The 21,882-nt window shown below is 37.6% G+C and overlaps 1 protein-coding gene across 1 annotated transcript in view; it reads right to left on the reverse strand.

Annotated features, from left to right (window-relative positions):
* LOC150078474 (dnaJ homolog subfamily B member 4-like) overlaps nt 1-21,882 on the reverse strand; it is an 82,086-nt gene that overhangs the window by 27,391 nt on the left and 32,813 nt on the right. The window contains exon 2 of the mRNA XM_090384225.1: nt 18,077-18,901. Within this exon, the coding sequence (XP_090240351.1) occupies nt 18,077-18,892 (816 nt within the window). The 5' untranslated portion in view covers nt 18,893-18,901. The remainder of the gene's footprint in view (nt 1-18,076; nt 18,902-21,882) is intronic.

Here is a 21,882-nt window from a genome sequence, read left to right on the forward strand (position 1 = left end):
GCAGTACTCTGATCCAAGCCCGAGGCGGGATTCGAACCCGCGACCTTTGGGTTGCCAGGCAGGCACTTTACCCACATGGATAGCCTGGTCGGCAGAAACCAATCTGAGACTCCAAACTTTGTCCTCACACAATTTTCACACTTTGAATACATATTTTTAATCATCACAACCTCCTCCCTGTCTATTACCATTTTCTCCAGATTTTCCCACACCTTTTCTCTTTGCACACTATCATATGACGTTTCAAGGTCTAAAAATACCAGAAAGAGGCTGTAGGCAAAGTCACAATGTCTTTCTGGCAATTCCCTTAAAGCAAATATCAGTTCAATCATTGACGTTGCTTTTCTACATCATAGTGTTTTTCCCTCATTATCTCTTCTATTTTATTCCTTAATCTTGTCTCGAGTATTCACTCAAAAATTTTAGTACAGTGGTATAATAAAGTGATTACATTCTCTTCTGGACCCTTTCTTAAAAATTGGTATGATGATTCCTTGTGTCCAATCATCTGGTATTCTTTTCTCTTTCCAAACTAGTCTATAATATCACACAGCCATTTTAATTCAATATTGCCAGCAGTCCTAACAACTTCAACTGGTAACTCATCGACTCCAGGTAATTTTCTGCACCATCTTTTTCATTGCTTCTTTTAATTCACCAAGACCAACTTTTGGGCTCTCTTTTTCCACTGAAAATTCTTCTCTTCTTACACTCTCTTCCTTTCCATTGGCATTAGCATTAAACAGGATTGTAAAATAGTCCTGCCACTGTTTCCTGATTTCCTTCTCATCTGTGACTAATTTTCCATCTGTATCAACTAGGAACCCTGATTCTTCATTGTTCCTTTTCTTATTCCTCAACATCCCATATATCATCTTTCTATTTCCATTAATACCCTTCTCATTAGGTTAATCGGAAATTGGCCGGGACCAACCACATAGGACGTTATGATGTTTTGTAACGTTAAAAGAGGGTTGCTATAAAGAGCTTCAACTGTATATGTGTGTATATATATATATATATATAATTATATTATGTGAGGTAAAAGTTAGGTAAAAGTAATAAAAATAAATAAATATGGCTATGTAGCTATCATTAGAGGCAGCAAATGCACATCCTCCACATGATGCCTAATTATATCTGATAATTAAAATAAATATGATATTTAAATAAAATCATCGGCCAGTAGTACGGCAATAATGCAGAGCGAAATGAAACGCAAAATAATATAAAATAAACAAACAGGGAAGGGAAAGTAGAGATAATAGGACAAAAAGGTAGTCGATAATCCCCTGTATAATTTAGTCAATTAAGTCATTAAACCCAATTAATAAAAAACGATATAAATTTAAATAATGCCAATTGTAAATAATTTAGCGGTACCGCCCTTGAAGGTACCAGTTCCAAAAGACGTGAAATATCACCAAAAAAGGGTTAAAGAAACTACCAAAAAACTAAAATATCAAAATAATAGACTGACCATCATGCCCCATATCGACAGAGGACCACGAGGCCAATAATGGTCATGGAATCGCTGCATTTCAATCGTCATACAAATCATCGCAAAGGCAGAAATATCGAAGAACCAAACCTCCCCTCCATTCTCCGATAGATCAACCAATGCAGAGGATTTGCATGGCGGATCAACCAATGCAGAGGATTTGCATTTGCATCCGCCATGCAAATCCTCTGCATTGGTTGATCTATCGGAGAATGGAGGGGAGGTTTGGTTCTTCGATATTTCTGCCTTTGCGATGATTTGTATGACGATTGAAATGCAGCGATTCCATGACCATTATTGGCCTCGTGGTCCTCTGTCGATATGGGGCATGATGGTCAGTCTATTATTTTGATATTTTAGTTTTTTGGTAGTTTCTTTAACCCTTTTTTGGTGATATTTCACGTCTTTTGGAACTGGTACCTTCAAGGGCGGTACCGCTAAATTATTTACAATTGGCATTATTTAAATTTATATCGTTTTTTTTTATTAATTGGGTTTAATGACTTAATTGACTAAATTATACAGGGGATTATCGACTACCTTTTTGTCCTATTATCTCTACTTTCCCTTCCCTGTTTGTTTATTTTATATTATTTTGCGTTTCATTTCGCTCTGCATTATTGCCGTACTACTGGCCGATGATTTTATTTAAATATCATATTTATTTTAATTATCAGATATATATATATATATATATATAATTCTAATTAAATCCAAATGAATCGAAAATTAGACCGCAGAAATAAAAAGCAAAATTAAGTGAAAATAAAAAATAAGGATAGTAGAGCAGACATCAGTGGTAGCAAAAATGCAAAAACCACAACATGCAAAAATGCAAAACCACAACCGCTTGTATTTAACTGTAATATTAAGTTTCAATAAAAAGAAATGAAAGTATACCAGTAGCGTGGCAAACCAGTAGAGCAAAATTTCCTTTAATTTGGACTCTATTTTCTAAATTATTTAATAACGTTTCTCCAACATTACTCTATCCTTAATTTTGCATGTTAAATTCTTCGCTCTACTGGTTTGCCACGCTACTGGTATACTTTAATTTCTTTTTATTGAAACTTAATATTACAGTTATATATATATATATATATGCATAAGCACCCATTTAATCATGGATGGATGGAATAACATGCATGTTCTTCCATCCATCTGAATGTTATAACTCACCTCTCAGTGGAAAGATTTTTCATGAAATTGATTATTTAGATCTTTCAGAAAGATTAGCCAAGCTATCCCAAATTTCATTAAAACAAGAAAAACAAATTGGGCAATTATTTTTATTTTTTTCCCAATGCATATCATACAGAATATTATATTTGTTCCTGTGTGCTGATAGAAGGAATGAATAGGCAACATGATCTGAAAAAACACAGACTGTGAAATATGTTACATTTCACATGCTGTAATTACAAAGTATTGTAAAACACTGAATGAATATTAATGTTGAGGTAGTTCAGTGTAGTGATAACTACTTTTATATATAATACAGTGGATTCCGGTTCTTTGGGCCACCGGTTAATCAGGGCAGCCGTTTATTTGGGGAAAATCTTAAAAAACAGAAACCAATCGAGAAAATAGCCGGGGTTTACTTCGCATAACTGGGACAGCATGCCGTTTAATCGGGGCAGAAGACCGCAGCACTGGAGATTACCCCACGATTGTCTCCGACGGTACCACGTGGTTTGGTCGAAATTCTGGAGGTCACGACCATAAAACAATTAGCAGTCACCTGTTTATTGGGCTTTTCTGTTAGTGAAATCTATCATAAATGAATAGTAAACTCGATCTTACTGAATTTGCAAATATTCTGACAGCTGGAATTCTGTGGGTTATTATGGTAAAATGTGTTTACACTTCTATGGAATCTTCAATCATATAAAAAAATAAATTTTCAGATCTCTTCATTCGTATTTTTAAAGCTTTGTAACTCGTTACTCGGTTCTCACTTGAGCGTATCGTGTTACTTGCAATTTGTGTGTGCCATGTTCTTTGTTATTGATTGCTTATCTTTTTACTGTTTTAAATTTTAACCCCTACCCACAAATGTCAGTGAACAGAAATGTCAACTACTTCGTATGTACTTATTACAGTACGTATTAATTATTCCGATTATCACGTATATTCTTCCAACTTTCCCCGTATCATTTAATTTTTTAATTGGTAAGGTAATAAAGGGTAAATTTGTGCTTAATATATCTTTGCTTTTATAGCCTGTGAAAAATATTCCTCCTATTTTCACTAATTAGAGTCGCTGTTTAATAGAATTAAAATTCAATTCACAAACGTGATCACTATGGCCGGCGCTTACTGTACATCGTATAGTGAACGGTACTATGTTGAGTTCGTCGTAACGTGATTTGATTGTACAAAGTGTTAAGTGTTCATTGTCTAACAGCCCCAGGGGTTTCCCACATCTCCGTGTTGTGTACTCTGTTTGTGAAACACAGAACACTGTGAAGGCCAGAGATTTTAAAAAGTGTAAGGTACATGTTTATGTTGTGTAGTGTCATTCCTCTGACCTTTTAGCCGTTGGGCCCCTAGTGAGACCCCCCGTTGCCCACACTTATCCCCAAGGAGGCAGGTCAGGCATAGAGGGATCGCATTAGAAGTAAGTACTCTGGCAGGCCCTGCCACCTAATTTCCTAAGATTTCGGTGGCAAGGGCCTAAAAAATAAAAATAAATAAATAAATAATAAAAAAATAATAAAAATAAAAAAGATAAAAAAAAAAATAATATTAATAATAAAGTAATAATTGAATTGGATTGTACAGTGAACTAATTGTAAAAAGAAGAAGGGGGGGAGGTACATTGTATTTTTAACTATTTATGTGAAATTTCTGATAATTGGGGTAGCCGCTTAATCAGGCCAAAATGCACTAGTCCCGATTTGTCCCAAATAACCGGAATGGACTGTATTAGTAGAGCAATTAGTAATTTAACCAATAGCAAGATAATTGATTATTTAATTTTTCACTTCTATTAATCACAGAAAAAAGAAAAATTCAGTTAATTTAAGAAATATCATATTCAGCTAAAATGTTACACAATATGTAAATTACCCAATTCGTCTTTGATTCACATGCCTGTCCATTACACATCTAGAATTAGCATTAGCTTGCTTTCTTGCATGCAAGAAAGCAAGCTTATACAACATCAGCCAAAAAAAAAAAAAAAAAAAACCCTTCCCATTTCACCTATCCATTCGCTCTAAAAGTTTGTTCAGTTCTTCCTTGAATTTATTTGAACTATCAGCTTCCACAACAACAGATGGAAGTTTGTTCCAGCATTCAACCAGGGCTGGCTAAAGACAAATTTCTGCACATCTATTCTGCAACTGTCTTCTCTCAATTTGAATTTATGACCCCTCAATGAATAATCTGAATCGCACCAGCATTGAGGTTACTCAAAACATTCAAAGCCTTATACACCTCAATCAGATCAGACTACCTTGCAGGTGCCTAGTCTCCAGCTGCTGCAATTTGCAAAACTTAAACATTCCTTGTTAAGCGCACCCCTTTATTCCCCTTACCAATCTCATCACCCTTCTCTGTACTTGTTCTAGCAGCTTTACATCCTTCCTAAAATCAGGCCTCTAAACATGTATGCAGTACTGAAGGTGCAGCCAGACCACTGGCTTATACAAAGGGATGCTCACCACTAGGGATTGCAAACCGGTTTTATAAAACCGGTTAAACCGGTTTTCATATTGAGTTGTTAAAACCGAAACCGAGCTTCTAAAACCGGATTCGAATATTTTCTTAGTTAGCCCTCGAATATAGTTTTTTGTTACGCACATTTTCTTTTGTTTGTTCATTTGTCTGGATCATTCAACTGCTTTATGTTTTAAACATGTTTTTTTATTTTATTTTATGTTTAGGTACGAATCTCATGGGCAAAGTGGCCTAAATCTAGGAGGGTACCTTTTATCTTCCCACCTGTATCATGGCACGATGCAGGTGTACTCATTTACGACTGAGTGATCGGAGCAATAGCGTAAAAGAAAATGCTCAACATTTCTCCGTTCCATCTATCTTGTTTGCCAGGCAAGTTATGGAACGCGCCTTATTGATGGTTACCCACTAGAAACAGATTCGCTGAATATTGCATCAAATTTCAATCGTAGAAAGTTTTTTGCTTCTTTATTCCTATTAAATTTGCGATCAAATGCTCCAAAAAAGCAGCTTTACCAAATTTAGCTTTTATGTAATTTTGAAAATACAAAAATTTAATTAGGGAAAAAAAAATTGCGAGTAAATAAAAAATTTCTTTCGTGAAAATTTTGAAACTTGCCTCGTTTAGACTCTTCATTCAGTGCTTGCGGGAGTGATGCATAGTATTGTGCCTTTGTTATCTTCAATATTTTTATTTAAAATTGTCGGTGATATAAATTCCTACTAATTAATATTTATTACTCTTAATATGTCTAAGATGAAATCAAATGTATGGAATTATTTTGCTCGAAAAAGCAAGATGAAGCACAATGTTCGAAATGTCAGAAGATAATGAAGTCGTCTGGGGGATCTACATCATCTTTGATGTTGCATTTAAAGAAAATGCATCAGATTGACATTAAACAAGATAACAGTGAACCTCCCGTAAAAATGGTAAGAACATTAGAAAACTTTATCGTTAAAAAATCTATGGAAGAAGAGATTTCAAAATTAGCTGCTTTAGATGGATTTTCTTTTAATTCAATTGCCAAGAGTGAGTTTATACAATCAAGCCTTCACCTTCAGAGAAATAAATACAATAAATTACCACCAGCCTCAGTGAATGGAATTAAAAATATGGTTCTGAATTATTAAAAAAACTAAGAAAGAAGAACTCATTCAGCATTTCAAAAATTCATTGGTTTTGGGTGCCACGGTACTTCATTGGCTATAGTCGTACGTCTATACACTTAGCGTCGCGACCGTCCGGCCAGCACTCAGCACCTGCCACAATCATTGGTCATTAGGTCTTATTGAGATTAATGGTTCACTTGATAGCAGAAGAACTGAGCAAATTGTGAATGGACACTTGAAGGAATTTGGTTTGAACTTGGATGAGGATATTTTTGCCTGCACCACCAATGGAGCAGCAATGATGATTAAGTTTGGCAAGCAAATTACGCCTAATCATCAACAATGTATAGTCCATTGTATACATCTGTCAGTTATAGATGTACTTTATGAAAAAGCAATCAATTATGGTGCCACAGTCTCTGAGTCTCCCAAAGACAATGAAAATAATGAAGAAAGTAGTGATGATGAAGAAGTTGAAGAAAGACAGCAAGGCATGCTTTATCAAACCGACTTTACCGATGAGCTCATTTATTTCTTCAATCCAATGGCCAATATTGCACAAACTATTAACAAAGTCAGAAAAATTTGCAAGCTTTTTCGAAAATCGCCTACCAAAAATGACATATTACAAAATTTTGTTAAAGCAAAATTTAATGGGAAAGAATATAAACTTAAGCTGTGTCTGACGATGCCTGGAAAACCTTGAATTGCTATGTGAAACTTTGCGACCAGTTGAAATGATTCTGAAGGCTATAACCTCAGAAGATACAGACTTACTTAAAGCAGAGTCTTCAATAGAATTTCTGCTTGCTAAGCTTGATACAGCAGAAACCCCATTTGCTTTAAAGTTTCACCAAAGCCTTTTGCAGCGTTACAATGCAAGACAAAATTGCCAAACTGTGGCTTTGCTGAGCTATCTACACAACCCCAAAAAGTTTAGGAAAGAAGATTCAGGTTCAAGAACTTTTGATTTTCCAAGTAAGCAAGTTTTGAAAAAGCATGCTGAAGAGATTTATCAGAGATTATTTGCAAAACATTCCGAAGGAGTCTTAGTGTTGAATGAAGAAACTGAAAATAAACGAACTCTTCTTTTAGAAGAAAACAAAGACTCGTCTAGTTCCGATGTTGGAGATACACTCATGCGAGAGTATGATAGTGTAATAAAGAGATTAACTGAAGAGCCTTCAAAATATCCGAGTGAATTGGAAATCAGCAAAGAATTTAAAATTTTGGAGGCAACTAGCAGTAGAAGTGAAAAGCTGGAGAAAGTTTATAGAGCACTGCTGACCATTAAACCAACAAGTGTCCAATCTGAGAGAGTGTTTTCGATCACTGGTCTCTTTAACACAAAAATAAGGTCAAGTCTATCAGGCAAAATGCTTAATATACTGTGTTTTTTAAAGGATCATTTTCAGAAAAAAGTTGAGCAATAAATAGTAAAGTAATTTCCCCAAGCTGTTTTTTTTTTTTTCACATTTTTATTTATTTATTATTATTATTATAGGGCTTATTATTTTTTTGTTTACTATACGAGAAGATAGTTTTCATTCAAAGGATTTGAATACAATTTGTAATTCTGTATAATCTCAAGCTAGTTACTTTTTTGGAGCATTTTAATTTTTTTATTTTTTTTACTATAAGAGGTGATAGATTTTGTTTAAAAGATTTGATTACGATTTGTACAATCTACCCAAGATAAAATAAATACCTCTGTTATAAGCTTTTAATTATTTTCCCTAAGTCTGAGAAAATCGGTTTTAAAACCGGTTTTAAGAGTAAACTTTGGTTAAACTCGGTTTTGAAATTTCTCGGTTTTATGCAAGCCCTAATCACCACCTTATCCCTGCTAACAAAGTTCAGGTATATCATTGACAAGACCCTATAAGCTGATCTGGCAGCATGTCTGCACTGCTCTAAAAATTTCATATTTGACTGCACAATTACCCCCAGGTCTTTTTCATTCTCCACTACAATGAGTGCAATACTGCACAGTTGGTATGTTACTCTGGGGTTACTGGTACCCATATGCAGTACTCTGCATTTGTCAATGTTATACTTCAGTTGCCATTTCCAGCCCATCTGCCCAACCTCTAGATCCTGTGCACCAGCATACTGTCATTACTGTCATTAACAGCCCTGCCAAACTCTATCATCTGCAAACCCTCATCAATATCATTGATAAATATAGAAAACAATGGGCTCAGCATTGAACCCAGGGAGACACTAATTTGTTATTTGTTATTTGGTTTTTTGGAGCATTAGCAACTAAGGCCATATTGCTCCAAGATATGCGGTGATCATTCCCTGACCTTTCTGCATCCTCCGTATTTGGTGGTGATGGGCTCGAACCCCGGTCTAATCAAGAAGCGTGTGCTACGCACTGCTGCTCCTTCCCACCTGGCTACGGAGGCGCCACTCCGCTAATAACATTAGTCCATTGCAAAACTAAAGCCTTAATTGTTAAGAGTACCCCTTTATTCCCACTTACCAATCTCGTCGCCCTTCTCTGTACTTGTTCCTGCAGCTTTACATCCTTCCTAAAATCAGGCCTCTAGACATGTATGCAGTACTGAAGGTGCTGCATTATACAAAGGGATGGCGCCTCCGTAGCCAGGTGGGAAGGAACAGCAGTGCATAACACACGCTTCTTGATTAGACTGGGGTTCGAGCCCGTCACCACCAAATACGGAGGATGCGGAAAGGTCAGGAATGACCACCGCATATTCACGGAGCAATATGGCCTTAGTTGCTAATGCTCCTAAAAACCAAATAACAAACAAACAAACAAAGGGATGATCACCACCTTTTCCCTGCTAACAAAGTTCTGGTATATTATTGACAAGATCCTATAAGCTGATTTGGTAGCCTGTCTGCACTGCTCTGAAAATTTCATATTTGACTGCACAATTACCCCCAGGTCTTTTTCATTCTCCATAACCATGAGTGTAGTACTGCACAGTTCGTACATTAGTCTGGAGTTACTGATACCCATATTCAGTACTCTGTTTTGTCAATGTTATATTTCAGTTGCCATTTCCAGCCCATCTGCCCAACCTTTCTAGATCCTGTTGCAGCAGCATACTGTCATTAACAACCCCGCCAACCTCTGTATCATTTGGAAAACTTCATCAATATCATTGATAAATATAGAAAACAATGGGCTCAAAGTTGGATCCTGGGAGACTCCACTAATAACATTAGTCCACTGCAAAACTTAAACCTTCCTTGTTAAGAGCACCCCTTTATTCCACTCACCAATCTCGTTGCCCTTCTCTGTACCATTCTGTCTTCTGCCACTCAACTATCACTTTATCCACAGCAACAACTTGCCCTTATTGCCATACTGCTCCAAATTGTAGAGCAGTATTTTATGTGGAACATTATCAAAAGCTTTCCTGAAATCCAAGTATATAATATCAAAATTATTTTTTGCATCCAGTTGTTTTGTAACCACATCATAGTATCCAATCAAACTGGTCACACAAGATTTCCCCTTAACAAACCCAAGCTATGTCTGAACTATAAGCTGTGTCTTGTCTAGATGATCCTGCATTGCTTCTTTAACCAGTGACTCCATTACTTTCTCCAGGACAGAAGTTAAATTAACAGGTCTGTAATTACTCATGTCACCTTTTGATCACTCTTTGTAAAATTGAGGATACATTTGCACAGCTCCAATCCATGGGAGCTACCATTGAATCCAAGGATACTCTCATAATTATGGATAAGTATTTTCTTACTTCCTTTTCTGCCTCCCTTAATATAACTGGACAGATCCCATCCACCCCAAGTGCCTTTCTTATGTTTAACTTCAACAACTTCTCCTCCACTTTCCTCTCAGTTATTACAAAATCATTTAGCTCCCTGGTAGAATGTGATAAACTTCTGGTCTCCACTTCACTGCAAAATTCCTCATGTGTGAATGTAGAGGCAAAATACTCATTCAGTTTGTTAGCTACCTGAGCAGGATCATCAACAGTCGAACCATCGATGGCAGACCAATCTGATTCATCCCCTTCCTTCTAGAGGTTACATAAGTAAAGAAGTCTTTGTTTTTCTTTGTTTCCTTGGCCAAAGATTTTAGGTAATCTGCCTTTGCTTGCCTAACCCTCTTTGTGACTCCATTACACTAGCTTATATATGCCATAGGCTTCTGTGTCACCTTATAATTTATATGCATCCCATGCAATTTTCTTCTCTGCCACGAGTCTCATTAGTTCACCTGACATCCATTTTAGGCCTAAACTTTGAACAATATTTCTTAGTTGGTATGAATAGCCTAGTAGCTTCCAAGATTAATTTGTTTGAATGTTTCCCATTCAGAATTTGCTGTTGGTAACATCATCAGTTGGCTCCACCATATAGAATTTAAAAATTGTCTGTGACCACGCGAATCACCTTTATGAAAGCAAAATCCCTTCCCTTTATCCCTGATGGAAGTTATATCTTTAAACTAAATCACACATCACTACCACCTAATGGTTACTTTATCTGCATATTCTTAATGCATGAATAATCACTGCCGATAAGACCAAGAGTATCATTCCATCTTGTTGCCTCTCTAACATGCTGCTCTAGAAAACAGTCATTCAATAAATTCACAAAAGTCTTGCTAGCGTGCATGCATCGAACCCACAAGTTCCCGTCGATACCTGGAAAGTTAAAATCCCCCATTATAAGACATCCTGATTTACTGGCCCACTATTTCTCTGTAAAATTGTTTTGTTGTAACCATCAGTATCGTCAGGCCTATCACACTCCTACTCTCATTTTTGCTTTCCCAGTGCTAATGTCACACCAAACTGATTCAATGTTGCACTGTCTTAGATTTTATGTGTTTCCTGCCTAACAGCATAACTCCCCCCCCCATCCTAACCTGTCTGTCCTTTCTATAGATTTCTGAATGATACCCCGAAAACCTGCAAAAATGCGAACCTTAAAATCCTGTTAAAGAAGTCAGATAAATGAGAGCAATCACCTACCTCATACAGACTGAAGGTGGAGCAGGAAAAGGTCATCAAAGTGGCCAAAGTGAACGATCTGGCCTTCCATCTTCATGGCAGATCAAGAGGGGGAAATCAGAGGACCTTGCAAAAGACATCTTGGACCACCTTTCTGGCTGGTGCTCTGTTCACAAGCTAAACATTTCTATTCCCATAATGAAACAAGTGCTACTTAGAAGAACTCTAAACAGACCATCTACAATCAAAGTCAATGATTAGGCCATCAAGATGGAGACTGCGTATAATCTCATCTGGACTACTCAAAGATCCACCTCGTTTGCCAACTTTGCAGACGGCCTCTTTAAACGCAGGCAAAGAATCCTTACTACTGTAAACATGGTCTTTGAGGTTTTCATAGACATTCTCTCAGATATGCCAGACAAGCTGTACTTGCTACCTGGGCGTCTGAAATGCTGATGGAACTGATATTCGGGTGACACTCAAGTCAAGTGGACCCAATTTCATCGAAGTCCGTATGGCCTGTGACAGCCAAATCTTCTGCTTGCACCTTCACGATGGTGGGACTGTTAGTAATCCTGGGTATAACCTCCATGCACAAGCACGCGGTGGGTGACCACCCAAGTGTGAATCAGGAGCCGAGGTGTGGCACCCACACTACATGGAAGAATGTCGCCCCTCTGTGTTACCAGGCAGTACTAGGTGGTAGACAACTCTCATCAACTGGTGCAATACGACCACTTTGCTTATTGGAGGCTTGAAGTGGCGGAACCCATGTTTAATCACCAGAGCTAAGTTCCGGTCAAACCTTCCCCATCTCTTCCATCATGCAGTATGACTGATGATTTTTGAGGTTATGATGAACATTGTGGCGAGATCCAATCTTCCTTACATTTCGAGGCTGCAGCTCTAAAACGGTGTTCGCAGGCCAGCCGCTAGTTAGTACACAGGCCCGAACCTATTGGTAACCCCCTAGGAGGCTTCCAGATCAGCTAGTGTATAAATCTTGCTACCGCTACTCTGCCAGATAGTGACTGGAGGGAGTCCGAGTAGAGTGCATGTGGGGGGGGGGAGCACTTTCCAGGCCACGTTATGTCAAGGATCTGGGTATATTCTTACCATGTGTATGTCATATCCAAAAATTTCAATACATTATATAGCGTGGCCCCCACTTTTTTTTCTTATTGAATACATTATGAATTGTCAAACTAATAAAGTAAGCTTATCTGCAAAAGATCTTAACCTCCCAAACACTTCCTAGATCATTTCACAAATATACATAGTCTCAATTCTAATTTCAACGATATCCATTTCCGCTTGCAGTCTGCCAAACCCCAGGTACTTTTTCTGACAGAATCTCAGTTATCGGTTGATTCAACTACTACTCATCTCAGTTGCCAAAGTTATTCGCTGTATGATTCCTTTTGCCTCAAAGGTGGTACTTGTGCATATGTCCGTTTCGATATTCCCTGTCAGAGACTTGGTAATTTGGAATCTCCTCTTTTCGATCTTTTCTGGCTTAAAATTTCTTTACCTCATTGTGTCAAATTCATCGTTTGTCTCTACCGTTCTCCCAACTCCACTAATCACTTGGAGCTCTTTGACTTCCTCTCTTGCAACTTGATTTTCTCCAGTCCAACTTTCCTAACATTGAGGTAATTTTCCTGTGATTTTAATGTTCACAACTCCAGCTGGCTTCTGTTTTCTAGTCACATTGACCCAGCTGGTCAAGATGCTGAGGCTTTTGCAATTACTAATGACCTTGCACAGATTGTTCATTTACTTACAAGAATACCAGACAATCCTAACCAAACAGCCAACACACTTGATCTTTTTCTCACAAACAACCCTTCTAAGTACACGGTCAAAGTGAGAGGTCCTTTAGGCACCTCAGATCATAACTTGGTGACTGTTTCTTCTCCAATGGAGCCTTTAACTCATGGCTATTCCCAACCTTGTATTGTTTGACATTACAAGAATGCAAAATGGGATGTGAGATTTCTTTTCTTCTTTTCCTTGGTCGGATTACTGTTTCAAAACTTCTGATGTCACTGTTTGTTCAGATTCAGTCAGTGAAATTATTCTTGCAGGAATGGAATCCTTTATCCCACACTCCACTTTAAAATCTCGTCCTTTATCTAAACCTTGGTTTTCCAATAAATGTGCTAAGGCTGTTCAGGAGAAGAACGTTGCATATCGTAATTGGCTTAAAGTAGAAAACTTGCTTCTTGCCCTAATGGTAGCTGAGCATTCTGGTCTCTTGCCAAAGCTATTGGCCACAACTTTCGCCCATCTCTGCTCCTACCTCTGTCAAAACCAGATGGTTCTGTTGTCACTTCAGCCAAGGATAAAGCTGACCTGCTAGCATCCCATTTTTCTTCCAACTCATGTATTAATGATCTTGGTAAAGCACCTCCCACCATTCCCAACACGCTCTATTCAATGCCTCCTGCGGTCTTCCGTCAAAAGGATGTTAGAAGGATTTTGACGAATCTTGATGCTCAGAAAGTTCCAGGTCCCGATGGTATTTCTCCACTTGTTCTCAAAACCTGTGCTCTTGAACTTACTCCTGTTCTTTGCTGCCTTTTTTCACTTTCTTATTGCAAAGGTGTTTTTCCTTCTGCTTGGAAATTTGCTCATATCCAGCCTGTTCCTAAAAAAGGGTGACAAATCCCTCCCATCCAATTATCGTCCCATTCCAATTACTTCTACTCTTTCTAAAGTAATGGAGAAATCAATTAACCGCCAACACTTAAACTACCTAGAAACCTTCCAAATGATCAACGATCGCCTGTATGGATTCCACAGTGCCGATCCACTGATGATATTCTGGCTTATGTTACTCATTTATGGACAAATTCAATGGAAAAGTTCAGTGAAATACAAACAGTTCCTCTTGACATCTCAAAGGCTTTTGATTGTGTTTGGCATAAAGGTCTTCTAAACAAGCTTCCTTCTTATGGTTTGCCAACTGTTTTTTGTAATTGGTTATCCAGTTTGCTCTCTGATCGCTCAATGAGGGTGATGGTAGATGGCTCTCTGTCTTCTAACTTCTCCATTAATGCCAGTGTTTCCCCCAAGGTTCAGTTCTTTCCCCAACTCTTTTCCTCTTGTATATTAATGACCTTCTTCCATTGACTGGAAATCCTATCCATAGTTTTGCCGATGATTGCACATTGCATTCCACTTTCCATTTTGAGAAACCTTGTCCTGCTCAATCAGCTTCAACTTCTTGAAAATCTGCTACCAATTTCTTAAATGCCAATCTCCAGGTAATTCTCCAGTGGGGCAAAGACAACTTAGTTCATTTCAATCCTTCTAAAACTCAGTCTTGTCTTATATCTCGTAAAAAGGATTCTTCTGCGACACTCCAATTTCTAGGCAAAATGATATATCTCTTTTGGGGATTACCCTGACATCTAATCTCTCTTGGCACAAGCACATTACAAATATTGCTTCATTTGCATCTAAAAAACTTGGTTTTCTCTTTCACTCTCGGCGTTACTTTTCTTCCAAACAGCTGTTCACTCTTTACAAATCTGCCCTACTGTAGAATATTGTTCCCACATCTCGAGTGGTGCCCCCAAAACCTCTCTCAGGCTTCTTAATTCTGTTCAGAAGAGGGCAGAGGTTAATTAATGATTCATCTCGAACTGAGTCTCTCCACTTGCTGACTCATAGACGTAGTGTTTCTGCTGCATGCCCCTTCTACAGATATTTCCATAGGCACTGTTTTTCTGAATTGGCTTCTATAATTCCAGCTCTCTCTTTCAAAACAGTCCGAACACATGCCGCCACCAGCCAACATCCATTTACTGTCCAACTTCAAACTCACAGAACCAACTTTTACATCTTCCTCGTTTATTCATTCAACTGCCGTTTTCTGGAACAACCTTCCTTCATATGTATTTCCTGAAAATTACAGTCTACAGAAATTCAAGTCCAATGTCAATAAATATCTTCTTTTGTCTTCTCAACCTCCAACCCAAGAACGGTACTAGTACTATAGGTTCTAATATCTCTCGTGTTTGGGGTTTACATTAAAAAAAAAAAAAATCCAGATGCACACTTACCAACAATGACAAAGACCAAAGCAAGATGCCACGCCAAACAATCCTGATCGTACCAAACGGTTCCACCGTGCTAACCACTTTTCTTAAAGGTAGCCTCTCTTATTGCATCTCCTGCTGTCTAAAACTTAATCCCCCCCCCCAGAAACCTGACTTCTGCCACTGACATACAATCTTCCTTTCAATTTCACTTTATTGGGGTAATACAGGGGGAGGTTCCTCTCTGGAGAGGAATCTCCCCCTGTATTACCTGATGGTATGCACTGATGGTATGGTTCCTCTCTGAAGAGGAACCATACCACCAGTGCAATTTGGACCCTGGTGTGCCTCCACGTGGCAAAGGATTGATGAAGGGGGCAGTGAACAAACTCGTGCTATGCCACGTGCCTGCAAAGACGCCAGGAGCCGGCAAACAACACTCAACAGAACAATATCACACTGCCGGCATTGGCATATGCCTCACAGCAGCTGATGGGGAGAACCCTGGAGACTGACACGAAACAAACACATTTTGACCTTTCTGTACACATTGTACTCCACAAATTCAAATTCTGCTTGTTTGTTTGTATTGAAGTTTAGGGGAGTATGGACTACGTGGGTCATAGTGTACCAGTTCATATAGTGCGATGTGTTTCAGAGGCATTTACTTTGGATTTAAATTGTTTCTTTTAACCTGATTCATACCTCACTGGGTTAGTCTGTTGCTTATGTTTGCTTCCGTAGAGGAGGTGGTATAAATTAATAGCTTTAGGGAAGTTGAAAACATCTGTGAAATCATCTCTATCATTCAAGAGGTCTGTTAGGTGTGATGTGTACTATAAATATCTTTGAAGGCTTGTTTGCATATGTAGAACAGCCTATTAATATATGTTGAACTGATTGGATAGTGTCAAGTCTGGCATAGTGGTGATTCTTCTGCTGGGTGCCTCAGTAGCCAGGTGGGCAGGACCAGCAGTGCATAGCACATGCTTCTTGATTAGACTGAGGTTCAAGCCCGTGCCCACCAAATACGGAGGATGCGGAAAGGTCAGGGAATGACCACCGCATATCCCTGGAGCAATATGGCCTTAGCTGCTAATGCTCCTAAAAACTAAACAACAACAAAAAGCATGATTCTTCTGCTCGCAATAAGAAAGAGTGCATAATATGGGTATGTCTGATTCTTAGTCTGGTCAAGTGATGTTTCTTATTTTCTCAACCTTCATGTGCTAGAAATCCTGTTTTCAATATTTGGCTTAATTTAGTATAATTTGTTTGTGGTTTGCTGATTCCAAGTTTCTTGCCATTGCAACTGGCAAGTATGCTGTATTGCAGGCTTGTAATCGGAATATGGCACTGATATATCTTCTCCAATCTGTAGTATGGCTTCTTTTGCTGACTTGTCTGCTGCTTCATTTCCAGCAATCCTTGTACGTCCTGAGATACAGCAGAAAAGTGTATCCTTTTCATTTCTGGCGCAGTCAGTTAGTATTTGTCGTATGTGCCAAAGGATTGGGTGTACCTATGTTTTTCATGGCTTTTAAGGAACTCAAGGAATCTGTATATATTACACTTCTTGTGTAACTCTTACATGAGTTAAGGCTATTTTTATTGCGTATAATTCTGCTGGTATACACTGCACTCTTTTGGTAACCTCGACGACATCAGAAAATATTCTTGCACTCTTTCTATTTAAGTGTATCCCATTCCTGTAGCAGCAGTCTCTGCTGTTAACAAGTACAGACCATGTTAAGAAAAATTCTACCCCAAGAGCCTTGCACAATCTTTCCGAGGCTGAATTTATTGACAAGGCTCCATCATTTACTCCCTACTGTTGTGTCTGGGCAGAATTGCAGACACTTTCAAATTTAACCCTAACTCGGGACTTGTTTTCAACATTAACCTGTACTTGTGAAGTAAGTCTGCAGGTCTTCTACTTTTAATGTCATTAGTGTCAACTAAGTACTCTTGTTTAAATATAAGATCGATATCATACCTTTATTATGTGAGCATCGGGTTAGATTTCCTACAATAAAGGTATGGTATCGATCTTATATTTAAACAAGTATTCTATAGTGAATCTTCAATAGCAGTGAGCTCTCTGAAATGAATTTCTTCATGAAATTTTGTAAAAATGAAAACTTTGCACCTAAATGTTTTCAAATATATATTTTTTATGTGAATTAGACATTTTTAAATTCTTCAAAATATTGTATCATCCATAAAAAAATCACAAAAAAATTGTAAAAAATCCTTGTGGTTATTATTATTTTTTTTTTTACTGTAGCAACACCCTCTGTATCTGTTTATTTATTATTTAATTCAGTTAATTTCTCATCAATTTCTAAATCTGAATTCAATTCCCCTGAATTTCTGCTTTTTTTTGTATGCTGGATAACAACAACAACTTATAGGCACAATTTCTGATTTTCAAATCTATATTTGCGCTACTATATTATAATTGTGTCTACTATTAATCAAGAACAAACAATAGGCTTAGCAGTATATACTAAATGCTTTTAAAATAACACCAGATGCCTTTACTGAATTGCCTTGCCTTGGAAAGCATAAATTTAAATATTTATATACTCATCAAAATTTTCTGGGGGACATTCATTAAAAACATTTCTGCCAGCTTTAGGCAACTTCTGCTACTGACAGAAGTTTGGTACCTTATTCCGAAACACTTTTTTAAAATTTAATTTCACATGTATAGCCATCTTACCAAATACGTTAAACAAAAATCTGAATACGGTTTTCAGTCTTACCTCCCTTAAGGAAACCTTAGCTATAAATCTGATATCACTACCCTCACGCTGGAATGTTGGATGCAACTTGTCCCTGATAACAAATACAATATCAGAAGGGATAGTATTTGGAGTCTGATCTCCTTCCCTTTGGAAGGTAATTCTTGTACCAGCCTTCCATCCAGGCTTAACAGTAATAGTTAATACCTTCTCTTCTCTTCTTGTTGTCCTACCATCAGGATTCAGAACTTTACGGCTTATCTTCATTTTCTTTGAACATCCATTCATGATATCTTCAATAGAAACATATAAGTCATATTCAATAGGGGGATCTTGTTTCTGTTGTTTGGTTCTACCCATTTGGGGGCTTCCTGTTGTAAAGCTTTGTGATCTAAATGCATTTCCACGATTACCTAAGTGTGCAGCAAATGGATCAAATTCAGGATCAAATTCTTCATCCATAAAAAACATATTTCCTGTATTCCCATGACTGCCCATACTGAAAAATGACTCAAAAGGACTGTCAGTTCCAAAAAATTGAGAAAATGTAGCTCTAGGATCCCCATGGAAAGCATATGAGAATTGAGAACCAGTACTACTACTTCCAGAACGGCTACCTTTGAGGCCATCTTCTCCAAATTGATCATATATGTCTTTTTTCTTTTTGTCACTAAGAACATCATATGCTTCAGCAATTTCTTTGAATTTCCCTTCAGCTTCTGAAGACTTGTTCTTATCAGGATGATATTTCAAAGCCATCTTTCGATAAGCCTTTTTAATGTCATCTTCATTTGCATTGCGACTTATACCAAGAACTTTATAGTAATCCTTACCCATTATTTTCACCTAAAATAAAATAAAAAAAAACATAATAATGACAAAATAATGGATGCTCAGTACTTATTTATGTAGCTCTTCAATCAAAAATCATGAAATAACTGTGTTCTTTGGTAGAATGATAACTTAAGATTAACAGGACAGTCGACAGGCCCTAGGCATTAGAAATGAGCATATTCGTGGCATCCACAAGTATTATCATTACAACTGTTATTGCAAAGCATAATGTGTCACTTTAATTTGAGTTTTACACCTTTAGTCAATATTCAATATCTTAGTCAATCACTAAGGAAGGGATTGAAGAAAATAGCATAACATTTTGTTATTAAGGAATTTAATCAAAAACTTTCCGATAGTTCTTTCTGCCAAAGAACGCAGTTTTCAATCAAATAAACTAGTTTAAACATATCATTTTAGGTATGTTTCTTTCTCTGTGAAAGTGACAGCAGGTTATATTAGATTAAGAATATTTAATTTGATGGTGTGGAGTTTTCCCCCCACCCTCAATGTTCTGTGTTTAAGTAATTTTAAATATGTTATTACTGAAGAAACATGAGCATATTTAAAATTACTTAAACAATGGGGGAAAAACTTAAACATTGGGGATAAAAATACTTCAAACCATCAAATGAAATGTGCTTAATTTAATATAATTTGCTGTCACCTGCACCCTCTATAACAAGAGCACTCGCATGGCATTTCTGAGCCACCTTTTTGTTTTAATGATAAACAAATTAACTTTTTTTTTTGGCGAACTGAAAACAGATTTATTAATTATGATTTGCAAAACCCAATTAAAAATATCAAATTAAAATAAAAGGGGAAACCAACAATAATAATGAAGTTTTTATTTTATTTATTATTATTTTTTTTAGAATTTTTCATTCACTGATCCCTTATATTGAAACTTCGATGCAATGTGAATGTCTGTATTTTTGTCAACTGTTAGCATTTAGCCAGTAAAATCAATGCATTACAACAAGATTATACGTGACATCTCACAGAGCATATGTTAGTTAGTTATTTGGTTTTTAGGAGCATTAGCAACTAAGGCCATATTGCTCCCGGGATATGCGGTGGTCATTCCCTGACCTTTCCACATCCTCTGTATTTGGTGGTCACGGGCTCGAACCCCGGTCTAATCAAGAAGCGTGAGCTATGCACTGCTGCTCCTGCCCACAGAGCATATGGGGAGTTGCTTAGAAGACAGGTAGACACTTTTGACCACCTGGCATCTGTTAAATGCCAAACAAACATTTAATATCTCGTAATTTATAGGATATCAATAAATATAGCCAATAAATAAATACTATATAGCCAGTTAGAAAATATTTGTGGGCAAAGGAACATGGGAGGATTTGATTTCCTTTGCAAAATTTAAAAAACAGAAAAATTTAATCAACAAAATATTTGCTTTTATTTTATTTAGCACATAATATGGCTAAAGGGTTACGTAGGGAGTTAACTAGCGTACAAGTTAGTGAAATTGCATCATTTCTGTACGTAGCAAACTACTTTAGTAATAAATTGGCATCATTAAGTATATCTCATTGTGAATACCTTCACAACGAATTACCATGATCTTGCACTACCTTGAATAAGTATTGCTTCACAATAGGAGAAGGCTATTGTTACTTATTCTCAGCAGATACCATCACCCATACGGCACCGTTTTGGAGCTTATTGGCTCCTCATCAGTGGGTGGGTAGGTACTCTAGTGTTGCAGTGATGACAACCCAGTTGTGAAGTATAACTCCACAATATATTGTGAGCAACCAATTCATGCTATGGCTAGGATTACTTCCTCCTTTCTGTTTACAGGGGAACTGTGGGCCAGTACTGTGGTTCAGGTTTTATTTGCAGAAGCTTAATATGCATTTCAGCTTGGCATAGAAATGTCCATTGTTACTTAGCATTAGCATTAGTAGAGGCATATGATGCAAGAAAGCAAGCTTATTCACCATCAGCCAAAAAAAAAAAAAAAAAATAAACACACCACTCCCATTTCACCCCTCCATTCGTTCGAAATACCTGTCCAGTTGAGCTTTAAATTTGTTTAGGCTATCAACTTCAACAACAAGTGATGGAAGTCGGTTCCACCAACCAACCACCCGCTGGCCAAAGGCAAATTTCCGCACATCTATCCGACATCCGTCCTTCCTCAATTTGAATTTATGCCCTCTGAGGTGATTATTCTGAGCAAGATGAAGAATCCCATTGGCATTGAGCATGCTCAAAATATTCAAAGCCTTATACACCTCTAATCAGATCACCTCGCCGGTGCCTAGTCTCCAGAATCTGTAATTTGCAAAACTTAAGCCTTTCTTCGTAAGAGCAACCCTTTGTTCCATTCACTAATCTTGTTGCCCTTCTCTGTACCCGTTCCAGCAGCTCTACATCCTTCTTGAAATGAGGCCTCCAGACCTGTATACAGTACTCAAGATGTGGCCTAACCATTGCCTTATACAAAGGAATAATCACCTCCTTATCCCTGCTAGAAAAATTCCTGTATATCATTGACAAGACACCATGAGCTACTCTTGCAACTCGTCTGCACTGCTCAGAGAACTTCATATCTGCCTGCACAATTACCCCCAGGTCCTTTTCATTCTCCACCACTGTCAGTGTAGTACCGCAGAGTTGATACGTTGCTCTGGGGTTACTGTTTCCCATATGTAGTACTTTACATTTGTCAATGTTAAACTTCATTTGCCACCTCTCAGCCCATCTGTTCAACCTTTCCAGATGCTGTTGCAGAAGCATAGCGTCAGTAGTGTCCTTAACAACCCTGCCAACCTTTGTATCATCTGCAAACTTGGACATTAAACTTGATATCCCATCATCAATATCATTCATAAACACCGAAAACAACAACGGACCCAACACTGAACCCTGAGGAACTCCACTAATAACATTAGTCCACGTTGAGCAGTGTCCATTGATTACCACTCTCTGTCTTCTGCCACTCAACCATCCCCTTATTCATAGCA

The sequence above is a fragment of the Mastigoproctus giganteus genome, chromosome 11, assembly GCF_048544385.1.
Source record: "Mastigoproctus giganteus isolate SK-2022 chromosome 11, ASM4854438v1, whole genome shotgun sequence".
Taxonomy (NCBI): Eukaryota; Metazoa; Arthropoda; class Arachnida; order Uropygi; family Thelyphonidae; genus Mastigoproctus; species Mastigoproctus giganteus.